This window comes from Aythya marila (assembly GCF_965140915.1).
Source record: "Aythya marila genome assembly, chromosome: 1".
Lineage (NCBI taxonomy): Eukaryota > Metazoa > Chordata > Aves > Anseriformes > Anatidae > Aythya > Aythya marila.
In genome coordinates this window covers 175198967-175212759 of record NC_139042.1, presented here as the reverse complement: position 1 = coordinate 175212759, position 13793 = coordinate 175198967, and the positions used below count along the sequence as shown (strand labels likewise).

The window sequence follows — 13793 nt, the reverse complement described above, 5'->3', positions numbered from 1 at the left end:
TTTGCAACATCCATTTACATGACTGTTACCTTTTCTATGCTCTACTCATGTGATTTCTCATTTTGGTGTCTTGAGAACCTATTAAGCTTCTAGATATAGTATGATGAAAACATCTACAAAACAAACACCCTCTTCTCAAGACTTCAAAATTGGCCTAGAGAGGACACTGCATTTTAGTGAATATATATAAAAACAAATGAGACAGTGTAAGGAAATACCTGAATTTGTAGCTCTTTGTTAAAATACTGATAAATGGAGAATTATGCCATTTTATCTTTCCTACCGCCAAAGTATTTCAAAAATTCACCTACTAGAAATAAAAGGTATGTGCCCGTTTTCCACATGAGTTCAAAACACTATCTTCCTTGCTTTCAGGATAGCAAAATATGAATCTGATAATTGAAACCAAGTGTTTTCTGCACCAATTTACTACATCAAATAATAATGTCACTTTACCATTCTAACACAACTGTATATAAGTACTGGATATCAGAAACAAGCAAGATAAAAATGCTGTTCTCTACCATGATACCTTAGGACAATACGAAACTGCATACCTAATAGCATCTTCAAATTACATTCATGATGTCATGATGTCATAATTTTAAGGGATTTTAACTAAATGTCACGAATAACAATAAATTGAAATCTGGAAACCAATCAATACTGTGTTTGAAAAGTGAGTCTAAAGAAACTTTTTTGCAAGAGCAACAAGGGAAGTATCAGAACTTTTGTTAAAAAACAAACAAAGAAACAAACAAAAATAATAATTTCAACAATTATTAGGAAAAAATACTATTCATAAGACTTAGTCTGGTCAACTACCTTCCTAAACAAATGGGAAGAGCTTTTATTTTAATTGAAATATACTACAAAAAAAAAAAATACTAAAAACACTCTCTATATTGACAAGAAAACATGCCAAGTGCTGTAGATATAGCCCTGGGCCAAGTGAGGAAAGCAAATTAAGCAAATTGCAGAAATACTTCTAAAAAAGAGGATTGCAAAGACTTTTGAAGGGAACAGATGAGGAGAGCACGAGAAAGGACAGTTACACCATAGATTTCAATTTTGAAGTTGTGTCTCACATGAGCAAAAGTTGCCATTATTTGAAACAGAAAATATTTTATGAGCTGACAAATGTAGAAACAGTGATCAATAACAGCTTGGAGGTCTCTACACCACAATTCAGATATCTGCAAGTGATGGCTAAGAAAGGTAAACCAAACAATAGAAGGATAAATTCACTACACGTTTCCACTGAAAGACATTCAGATTTCTACAGTCAGAGAAAGACTGAAAGCCACTGGTTTAAATCGTTATCTTTATAAAGAGACAAATAAAGGGTAACAGTATACATCATTTTATATTAAGCTCACTGAATCAATGTCATTCATATTTTACTATCTCTTCCTTAAACTGCCAGGGAATCAAGATCACATTTTTGAGGGTTTTGTGGTGGTTTTTATTTTCCAAATTTTATTTATTGATTTTCAGCCTTCACAACCTTCCCATTTTCTTAATTTCATGTGACCGAAGCACAGTCAGAAAACTGTACATGCTCCTTCTTTTACACTCCCATGGCTCCTTGCAGTGTCTTCTCTAGGCCAAATTTTCACCTAGATGCCCCTTGACAATATGGCAAACCTGTTATTAATACCACCATGTCCAGTGCAAACTGGTCTTGCAAAAATGCACATCTCAACAAGCCCTAATTCATTTTTTAATTTGTTTATTTGGGGTGGAGGAGGAGTCTGCTCTAGCTGACTCCATTATGTGCTCTCTGACTCCCACTTGCTACTTTTCTGTGACTTCTTCCTAAATTTGCAGTCTGGAGGTGTTTGACTAAAGCCAAATTCTACCAAATTCAGAAAACATGTCCATTAAAGATCAGTGTTACTAGTACTACAGACATTTGCAGAGCAAAAGTTCCAGGCAGAACCCAGGACATCAGCTACAAGCTTCTGATTTGGCAATGGGCTCCTGATTATGAGACATATATAAATACACACATCTGATGATGCAGTGACGTTAGCTAACTACTGTTAAGAAAAAACATACTGAAATTAATGTATAGCCACATGAACACCCACATAACCTAGGTGATTTTTGTAATTATAAATAGAACCAGATTTTGTGTGTATTTATTTTACAACACCCAACTAATCAAATTCTGTTGAAATCAGCATTATTGAAGTTGGGTAGTGACATATTATAAGACTGGAACATCTGTCCTCTTCCAGCTGTCTGAAAACCAAAACATTCATATCTAACATATGTTAATGTATTTTATTTCCAGTGCAAATAATAAAGTAGCAATACACTGAACAGTTTTTATATTTTGTGAATTCCCTGGTAAGAATGTAATAAAAAAGAAATGGAAAAGAATAGGTTCCTTTCCCCGACAGCCAAGAATAGAATAGGTTGTAAGCAGAATAGGAGAAAGCAGAAGATGGCCTACAGCAAAATTTCCAATGTAAAAAAAATATTACTAATTCTCTACTGATAAAATTACCAATATTATGTTCCCAATTTCTCCTTTAGTGTAGATTGTTATACAATCTACATACGTAATGTATTTTAATGTATAAATTTTTTTTAAACACTTCATAATTCCTTCCTCAGGCACACAGTAGGACCAAAACAGAGTTACGTTCACATTAACTGGAATTCTCCTCATACATTGATACCTTGCCTCCAGAGCTATAGTCTTCCAGTTGAGTTCCATAATGCATGGGGTCCATAATAGTTAAAAAGCAACCAGCCTAGGAGGGAGCTGCACTGTGGTGCACTAAAAGTCTGACTGAGGCACAATGCACTGAATCCCCTAATTCTCCTCAGCTAGCACAGAACAATGCAACTCAAAGGGCATAGGGAAGGAGGAAAGGAAAGGTAGACATAAAATACTCTGAGGAGTCCAACTCCTGCAATCTGTATTTTAATTTACACAGTACAACGGACACACTTGAAGGGTTTCCCTTTTGATATAGGCATATTGCCCAGCTTACAAGTTCTGCCCAAAAAGCTCATAACAATTATGGCATTGGAAATTTAACTGATGTAAGCCAAATATATTGCTATGGTATATGAGTAGTTTGAAAATTGCTGTAGCTTAACCATGAAAGATATATCAGAGTCTGAGCAGCTAGAGTCATGGGTCCTGTCACACCTTTAGAGACTGCCCTTGCCGGTGCCTTTAGCTGGCTTTGAGTTCAGCACAAGAAAAGCATCCAAAACATTTTTGGAATGTCTCAGTGTTAAGCTTCCTGAGATCTTAAATTTCCTGGAGAAGAGAAGGCTCTGGAGAGATCTTCTCAGTGTGTATAAATGCTTGATGGGAAGGAATGAAGAAGAGGGAGCCAGACTCAGCAGTGCCCACTGACAGGACAGGAGTCAATGTGAACAAAGTAAAATACATTAAATCTGACCTGAACAGAAGAAAACACTTTTCTTTTTTTTTTTTTTTTTTTTAATATATATATACATATATGTGTGTGTATACATATATATATATTACTGTGAAGGTCACTGAGCACTGACACAGGCTGTCTGGAGAGGCTGTGGAGTCTATCTGTGGAGGTACTCAAAACCTAACTGAACACAGCCCTGGACATCCTGTTCTAGACAACCTGGCTTGAGCAGGGCAGATGGACCGGGTGTTCTCAGAAGATGCCTTCCAACCTCTACCACTCTGTGAGGTTCTGAGCTTTATAGTTCTGATAGTATGCTGGATTCACAGATCTAATTATTCACATTCACCAATTATGCTCTTCCACTATACCTTTGCAAATCTAAAATAGCTCCACTGATTTTATTGACCTACATGAATGCAAGGATATGTTTTTCCCCTCAAAAATAGTTTGTGCTATTTCTAAATAAATAAAAATACCACCTTTCTTTTTCAGACATGGATTTGCTAAAGTAATAGAATGGTAAACAAGCAGTAAAGTACACTGTGGTTCATCTCTGTAGTACAAGCTTGTATATGATGCTTTTTGTCTGTCATTATAATGTGATACTATCTTCATATGTATTTAAAGACCTGAGGGAAAAAAAAAAAAAAAAAAAAAAAAAAAGTTGATGGAAATAATTTCAGCATAGGAAATCCAGAAAACAGAGGCTGAAGAGACACTGTTCCACTAGTGTTAAATAACACTCAGACATTCTGACTGCTGACTACAAGAGGTCATAATAAATGCCATGGTTCTAGGAAATAATCCAGTGACAGATATCTTCCAGACATCTTTTAGTAGCGTTCTGAAAGTAGTCTAATTTATTTCATTTTTCACATATTAAAAAAAAAAAGTAATCTCAGAATAACAGAAATTCTGCTCTATTTGCATTTGTATTTTTAAAAAGCCACACAAATATTTATCATCAAAGAGCAACTAGTCCTTTGCAAAGGATTTCTTCACCTTTGTGTTCTAAAACACGTATTTAAAAAAATGGTAAATGAATCACAGAATCACAGAATTTCTAGGTTGGTAGAGACCTCAAGATCATCGAGTCCAACCTGTGACCTAACACTAACAGTCCCCACTAAACCATATCCCTAAGCTCTAATAATCATTGCTTCACTGTTGAAGAAAAAGATTTGAGCCTACATAGGCAGTTTTGCATGAACTAAGAAATCTCCTTCTTCTTTTCTCCTTTATAAGTGCCTGTTCTGTCCCCCTGAGGTCTCCTGCTCCTCTGCAGTACTGACACACTTGCCTTGCCCCAGATGGCCTACTGGAGCTGGGCTTTGATTTCCAGACTACCCTTTCCTCTGATTTCCTGCAAGGATTAGATGACGTGTTCAATAGGCATAGATGTAATTCAGCACGAGTGCACACCAATCATGTCATTCAACCACATCATGCCACATTAAATGCAAAAAGAGTTCCTCTGGCATGTGGGAGGCAGAGTCTGAGGCTGGTGTGCTGAGCTGCCACTGGCAGCTAAAGCAAGGTGGTGCCACTCCTTCAGCCCTGAAAAAAGTGCCAATTTTGTGAAAAGATCAAACTTAGTAAGCAAAACAGCTCAGTATTAAGTACATAATACTTCAATCCTCCTGAACAAATATTAATGAATTTGCGAAGAAGCTTAATCAACATTCCTTAATTTTCTAGGTACAAATTTTGCACTATTGCTGACGGTCAATTGCTCTGCATATGAGAACCAGATGGAATTCTACAGTTCCTTCTCTGTGTTAGTAAGCCAGGCATGCTGGAGCTTGCAAAAACAGTGTATAGCTTTGCAGAAAAAATCAAAGCATCATGAAGAGAAAAAGGGGAAATCCCCTTAATTGTGACTATAAAATTATAAGTTTCTGTAAGCTAGCAAAATAGATCAATGTATCAGAAACCCATTCATTTTATACAAGAAAACATTTGCATATTTGTATTTTAATCATTTTATTCAAAACCCCTTTCTGAGTCACAATAACCTCCTGATATATGCTCTTTCCATGCTAGCTAGCAACAGAAGTGGCAGCTGATCCGACACAGTTCTATGCTTCTTACATCTGTTTAAAACACTTGTGCTAGAGTGCAGAATTTGCTACAATGCACCAAAACACATCAAATGTCCTGCTTCAGAAAAAAACAAGCACATGGAAAATCACAGCCTGTAGATTTAATATAATGGCTTAGACTTTAGCCCCCACTAAAACCTGTTGCAATAGATTTAAATAGTTTGGGATTAGATCTGTGTCTGCAATGTCATGAGAAGGACAGTGATAAGAATAGACCTATTTTCTTCCTGGAGATCAGTCTTTGGTGATAGAAATTATTACTGTGCCAGACAGTGGTACAAAAATCACTTCTGGGCTTAAGAAGAAGAAAGTCAGCTAGTTTGTTAAAAATACACTCGCTTCATTAAAAAAAAAAATACATATATAACAGTTATTGGAAGTGATGCCTTAGTGTTAATACACTAACTAATAGGAAAGTTACCATAAAAAGATTTGCTGACCAAGTACCAATTGTCTCAGCTACTAAGACATTGTTAGTCCTTTCACGATTCACTTAAAATAAATGAACTTGTCCTTGTACATTTTAATCCAAGTCCATGGGCTAAAGCAATACTTCACAGAGTCAGTAGGGGAGCTTAATTTCTCCCTGTTTTGTATCAGTGCCTATCACCACGCAATGCATTTTTTTCTGCAGAGTAAAAAAAAAAAAAAAAAGAAAAAAAAGAAGAAAAAAAAAAAGATATAAAGATCTCTTGCGCATACCTTCTCAGATAGGCTTAAAATTGCACTTGGAATAGAAAAGAAAGTAGCCTCTGCTTTCCAGCTCCAAACACTTCTCCATAGGAAGCTCCCACTGATCTAAGAGGCATACTTCAGTAGGTTGACCAAATTCTGTGTTGAATAGCTTGTCTGTAGCTGAAACATACACCCAGCACATTGGCCAATTCATGTGCCTGCGAAGATTGTAGCTGCTTTTAGCCCATTAGGGACAACAGAAAATACAGTGATAACTCATATGCGCTGTCATTCCTATTGATATCAGCATTGACCTTCACAGAATCACAGAATCACAGAATTTCTAGGTTGGAAGAGACCTCAAGATCATCGAGCCCAACCTCTGACCTAACACTAACAGTCCCCACTAAACCATATCCCTAAGCTCTACATCTAAACGTCTTTTAAAGACTTCCAGGGATGGTGACTCCACCACTTCCCTGGGCAGCCTGTTACAATGTCTAACAACCCAGAACAAGTTATCTGAGTGTTCTCAAGCAAAGATATGCAGTTTGGTCAGAAGGTGCATGTCTGGTTTTATTATGTTTTAGCATACAAGAAAAATCAAAGTCAAAGCTATAATTATTTTTCCACCACATTCCATAATACCTGTTCTTCCCTGAACTAAATATTTAAGAAAAAAAAATGTGGTCAGTTGTGCTGAAATACTTGAAGTGTTGAAAATATCATCAAACAAGGCACAACATCGCTGCACTGCCCAGTTCTTAAATGCTGAGCTGGGCTGAAATTCATTTCCTAGTGCTTGGAAGCGTCACTTGCCCTCACCAGTCTCTTAGCATAACTGCTTAATGTCAGCTCCAGGCTTAAAAATTCAGCACTTTCCATTCCTATGTGACACAGCTGATACTCATTGCAGTAACTGATGGAAGGATTAATCTCACAGTTCTAGCTACCTGCAAGTTTGGTATCTAATCCATTGCCTGGCCTCCCTATGTATAAGGCCTCCTGTGGGAAGAAACATGCACCTCCACAGGGCAATTCATCTTATCTATTCCTGCCACCTCTAAGCACCAAGCACCCTCTGGATATGCCAGTCCCTTTCACTGGTTATTGAGAAAGCCTAACTGATGATGATGTCCATACTAGTAAATGAAACATGAGAGGTAAATGAAATAGTAAGTGCCAACAGGCTCAAACACTAGTGCATAATCCTCCACACAGTTTAAGTGTTAGCACAACTCATGGCAGCCCCTTGGCCTGTACCAGCCAGCAATCTTTGATACAATGCCAGACATGGTTTGGGGGACAGGATTGTTGAGGAATCATTCCCAGTCAGCCATCTGGAGGCAGACACTGTTTTAGGGGAGGGGCAAGAGAGCTTGGTCATGTATTTTGTGAGCCACAAATGGCACCTAACCCCAGGGCCACAGGACTGTGCCCTATTTCATGTAGTAACATATGTAAAGCCACTTCAGACTGCAATCCCAAGTTCTATGTGTCTAAAGACATGTTGAATTAATCCATTCTGAATTCCTCAAAACAAAACAAAAAAGCTGTGAAGCCTGCCTGCTCGTCACTCTGAATGTCTTAAGCACTGTATATTTTTACTCTTTATGCCAGCTGTCATTACATCAAACCCTGCTCTTTTCATTTTTTCTGGCTTTGTAATCACACAAGCAGAAGAAAGAAAGAAGGATGGAGAAAACTCAGCCCTGAGACATAGCACCAAGGCTGCCACAGCTACCACTGCCTGGACAGTTTTACACTCCCAAGAGGCTGACAGAAACACTCCATCATCTGGTGTGAGGTACCACAAATAGCAGGAAGAAATAGCCATATATGTTGCATCTCACAAAAATAGATAAATAAAAAAATAAATAAATACTAAAACTCGGTGTAAGAAATGGGTATGGGCCTCAATTTTTCTCAGCATTTATGATTGATTGTCCAATAGTAAGGACAGTGGCTCCTTGAGCAACAAACCCTAATTAGCTGCTCTCCCAATTATAAGCCATCTGTGTTTGGTTAGATGCCATCACCTAAACAGATGCTACATCCCATGATACAGTTCTAAGAACTGAGAACAAGAGAACAAAAACATTATTTTCAGAAGTTATCTAAATGAAGGAACTCAACTTTGATCCCTTGAGCAAGAGTTGTAGTCACTGAGCACACTGACCATGATCAGCTCAGACCCAGAGCTGAAGACACCGAGAGGGCAGGATATGGCTGGAAGACCTCTAACTCAGTGATTACTTGACATTTCCACCAAACCAGCCTGGAGAATAAATGAGGGTCCTACAGCCACCACTACATCTAACTTCCACTCTTTACACTTTCAATGGAATATAGCTATCTTGTCAATAGGACTCCAGTTTACACCCTCAGTATTTTGGTTCCCAGGAACTGTTTACTTAAAATATTGTGGGTTTTTAATTTCATTCTGTTTGTTTGTTTGTTGATTAATTTGTTTTGATTTTTGGTTGTTTGTGGGCTTGTTTGTCTTTAAGGCACTTTAAATAAACTAGGTGAAAATAGTTTTGAAATAGATTAAAATAGACAAAACAGACAAGTTTTCAAAACAAGTTTTTTTTGTTTGTTTGTTTTTTGTTTTGTTTTTTTTTTTTAGCTTGTCAAGAGTTATATGTTGCATGTTCATTATCAGTTAGGTACTGGCATCAGATAAACAGTATTGGAAGCTAAAAAGCTTTGATAACATTAAGAACATCAAACAGGCAATACCAGAGTAAACTTCCCAGTGTGATGTACCAGAGCTGTACGTTAACTGCAAGTGGAAGCATTAATGCTGTATGACAAGTTCCATGTCCACATGCCCATTCACATTTCTTGACCTTCACAAAGACTCCCAATAAAAATAACAAATTCATAAGAACTCCTGAGATGTGAGTGCTTCCCTGTTAACATCTGGATAGATAATTCCCTACTAAATTTGCAAGCAGTGCATTACAAAAACATACTTCAGAAGATCAGGTTTTTAAACTTTGCCAGCATGGTCAAAGATTCAAATAGAGGTTTGAAATCCACTCATCTTTCATCCCTGAATTACCAATTCCCTGAGACAACTAATATGCATGGAAATGTTGTGTAGTTGACTAAAAATAAATTAAAAAAAAAAAAAAAAGGTATTTGAATTCTCATTTCCCCTCAATTAGAATTAATCTACTTAAGTTAAAAAGGTTTCATAAAATGGGATGGTTTGTGTAACTTCTAACACAATTAAATATTAATAAACTCCTGTGGGAGCAAGATCAGTGGATTACAAAACATCTTGGTGAATTTTATCATAAAACATGGCATTTCAAGCAGTTACATCTATCTCTATACTCTCTAAGAAGTTTTATACAGCAGAAGAGTGATGAAACTATATGGAAAAATCTCAAAATTTATATAATAAAGAAATGTATGCATCTTCTGCTCAGTTTCAAGAATGGATTCCACCACAGCCATAACATATTTGCACATCCATAATCAATATGAAATATTATATACAATCCATCTAGATTAACCTAAAATTCCCCTTCTTTAACCCTATTTGCAACAAAGCCAAAATGCTATAAAACCAAAAGCTAATCACCTGTATTAAATGACAATATTAAATTACCTGTATCCCGTTTCCTGTATAATTGTCTGACCTTTTGTAAAAGAACCTTGCTAGGTGACTGTTTTTTTCTGGTACTACAACATATGGTTGAAAGTACAGTCTTAAGATTGTGTTAGAAACACTGGTCTAAACAAATGCGAGGCAATTCTCAAATTTCTAGCAGTTTGGTATAAAAGATAACCTATAGGAAGTCTGTGGAAAGTTTTAATTTTTTTTTTAAAAACACTGATAAGAAATATCTGCGTGTTCAGAAGAAAAAAAAAAAAAAAATCCCCTATTCCTCTACCCAAATACTACAATCCCTGACCAGTTATTTCAATGACGTGTTTACAGAAAAGTTCATTTTCTTTCCAGATTTCATAATATTCATTAAAGGAAGCCCCAGAGTAAAACTTACATTGACATTCTTTGCAGCACTTGCCATCCACATATGTCAGGGCAGAATTAATCGGGCAATCAGAGAGGGGGCATATCAAAGCTTCGCACTGCACAGTACCATTCTAGAAGAATAAAAGGTGCTTAACTGGTAGTTATATTTAGCAAGAACAGAGATGTTCTCATACACAAGAACTTAAAATTTATTTTTAAATGCAATGAACTCTCTGACAGTACCCAAAAAGCCATTTTAGCATGGTTCTTTTAATAACTACAGGAACAGAAACTATACCTTCAGATTAACGTGCATACAACCTTTTAGACATATATGATGTATTCTTTCAGATGTCAATGATCAAAGACTTTTTTTAGAGGCAAATCTATTTGGAGGTAAAACATTCTGCCAATCAGCAGCAAATTGACATAATAGTGTGAAATAAGAACCTCACAGAATACTCTACCTTCTGATTTTTATATGAGAGACAATACATTTCTAAAAGGTAATAATACTGTAGCAGCAAGAAAAAACTGAGACAAAAATATGTAATGCATGTAACACTAAATTCAAAGCATTTTAGACAGCTATCAGCCAGGTCTGATAGTATGGACTAAACCTTTTCTTCAACCACAAAATCTTAAAAACAAAATTAATATCACTGCAAAAATATAAAGATCAAAGTCATATTAAGCTTAAGTAGAACCATTTAGGAAATTATAGACAGCAGCAAATCAATCTAAGGTGCAGTACAGACAACAGCCTTTCCATCAATTACTAATGGCCTTTGGATTAGGCATTTAATGAGTCCAAATGGAATTAATGAGTTTTAAATGACTGGACAATAATAAAGATGCTATGATTTGGTGCTTGAAAGGATACTTGCATTCAGTTTTGGAGTTCTGATACCTTTGGGAATCTTCTATCCATTTAAATTCTTTTCTTGTTTGTGATATAATAGAGCATGCATATGACCCTGACATTTTAATCTTTATTGCTTTTGGAGATGTAACCAAAGGCAACTAAAGGGAATCAGACACCAGGGATCTATTAAATCATTTGCTAAGAAAAAGGCTGTGTTTATAGTGATAAAAACAGGTAATTAATTATCCAGAGAAACTGTTTGCAACTCAGTGCAGGGGAATAATGTGATAGCTAAGTGTATTGCATAGGATCTGCCTATACTGGCATGAAATCCAGGAGAGCTACACATGCCGCCACTGCTGCAACAATAGGAAAATACATTTATTAATACTATCCCCTAAATTTAGAACGATATATTTTTCTCACATTTTGTTGCTACTACTTAGCACACATTTATAAACACCCCTTACTATTTTGCCCCAATAAACCCACAATCAGAGGAAACATCAAGGTTCCTGGGTCTCCGTTCAAAATGTAGTCATACCATGCAAGTGCAGTTCTTACAACCGTCTGTCCAGGATTCAAACTCTCTGTATGTCATGCCTTTTATTGTGCAGGTCCTTTCACAGTAGCACTGATCCAACTTGTTCATCCTCTGCTCAGCTTGGGACAACTGTATTTGAAGTTCACAAAAAGTTTGAAATTTGTAAGTGATCACTATGTTAGCATAAACATGATTGAAACTGTCCCACTTACTGTCAAGCATGCATTTAAATTCATGCGAAGATAATGACTTTTGTTAAATACAAAATGATTAAACCACCAGTCATTCAGAAATGGAAATAAAGAAGCAAGAAACAATGCATTTAATCTTTTGATTGTAACATCAGGGACATCATGACAGAAAGTGAATAGGTCATGACAGAAAGCAAATAGATGAGTATGACCCCTGATCTTTGTATGTGTGAAGTAACCAAGAATCTTGCTCTACATACATCTGCGGATACCAGGCTATGCACAAAAGATCTGAATCTGAGTGAAGAGGCCACATTGGATGTAAAGCTCAAAACCAACATTGGCAATTGTTCTTCCACTTCAACTAACTCATTTTTATCATTTGTGTATCAAATTAGCCAGGTAACAGCATTCCTGCAGACATCTAAAGACCTGTCATTTAAAAACAGAAGACTAGTCTATGTTTACTGGAAGATGTGAATGTTTTTAGTGTTATCTTCTGTAAAAAAAAAAAAATAATAATAATAATAATAATAATAATAATAATAATAATAACAAGAAGAAAATACTGCTTAGGGTTCTCCATTCCCTATTTTGCAAAGATTTTGTCTGAGCACTCCGTCAGCTCAGGTTTAGAAAAGTCTTGGACCAATAAATCTTGCTGCAATAAGCCATATAAGCATGGTAACCTATTTCAGACCAGTTTTATGGACTTGTTAGCCTGATAGATAGAGCCTGAATATGTATGAGTTCTTTCCCTGTTCAGGCATTTGGATTCTGTTTACTATTACAATATATTATTCTATAAAAACATTAAAAAACAAGAAAGCTCTCTGAACTGTGAATTTGTATGCATAGATAGTAGGCACAGATATATAAATGCAAACATATATAAACACAACATGCATGGGTGTTCTGCACACACCCACATACATATCCACACAGATACACAATCTAAAAAAACAGCAATTAAAGGTCCTCAGTTCTCCCATGCCATGCCTTTTAGTAAATATTACCTTTGCTGATGTTTTGGCTAAAATGTCTTGCAGTTCCATAATTTTCTGCACAAGTCCATGGAAATCATTACAAGTTGGGCATGCTAGAATAACAAGATATGTATACTAGTAACAAGACCATTTATTTACAGTTGGTTCAATCACATCAAAGTTGACAACCAATATACTGAAACTCAAGGATTTAAGAAAGCTTGTAGGACAGAAAATAGGTACAAAGCATACCTTTCATTTTATGGTATAAGAATTAAGAGACTTACTGCGATTAAGATCTGGGCATTGAGAAATAAATCCTTGAGGCATGACAAGTAATTGCACATCTTGCATTATGCCCTATGTGTAAGTGGAGAGAAAAAACGAAAGGATGTATTATTTTTACCTGTCAAAATTATGTTTTCCATTTACCATGTAAAACATTAAAGCCCACACAGAAAAAGTGCCTGATAAAAACAATATTTATGAATACATAGCTTCTTTTCTGGACCCAATGCAGCGATAGAAGAATAAAGAGAAAGCAAAATAGATAGATGTACATGTACAGTCATAGTGAATCGTTTTTAAAGACATAATATTAACTGTCAAGATATAATTATGTGGCAAGAGTTTGGTTGTTTTGAATTCATTGTTATTTTTAGTTAGCCATTGCAGAAAAGGTTGAAAATGACCTTTAAACGTAATTTGAAAAAAAAGTTGCACTTTCAGTTATTTTGAAGCTCTCTTAAATAAAACTCAAATTTTTCACTAAGCTATGACTGTCAACAAGAAGTGCAGATTAAAGAAAACTTGAGTCAGGAAAAACACATTCATGCAAACCTTTTATGATTTTGATGTGGATCTTTTCATGAACACACAGAGTGTTAAGGACCTACATATCTGTTACACAGCTGCAGAGTAACATGTTGGCAAGAATTTGGGAGAACGGGAAGCTTAGCATGAAATTCAAATATGCCATCTGGAAAGGCCCCATTTCACCCAGAAGAAATCACATGCTTACAGGCA

General features: G+C 36.0%; 1 protein-coding gene across 1 annotated transcript in view; it reads right to left on the bottom strand.

Annotated features, from left to right (window-relative positions):
- Nucleotides 1–13793, bottom strand: part of NELL2 (neural EGFL like 2) — a 148265-nt gene that overhangs the window by 94238 nt on the left and 40234 nt on the right. Inside the window, exons 6-9 of the mRNA XM_082784489.1 lie at nt 13055–13127; nt 12798–12880; nt 11591–11719; nt 10210–10312 (exon numbers count right to left, since the gene is read on the bottom strand). Coding sequence (XP_082640615.1) covers nt 10210–10312; nt 11591–11719; nt 12798–12880; nt 13055–13127 — 388 coding nt within the window. The remainder of the gene's footprint in view (nt 1–10209; nt 10313–11590; nt 11720–12797; nt 12881–13054; nt 13128–13793) is intronic.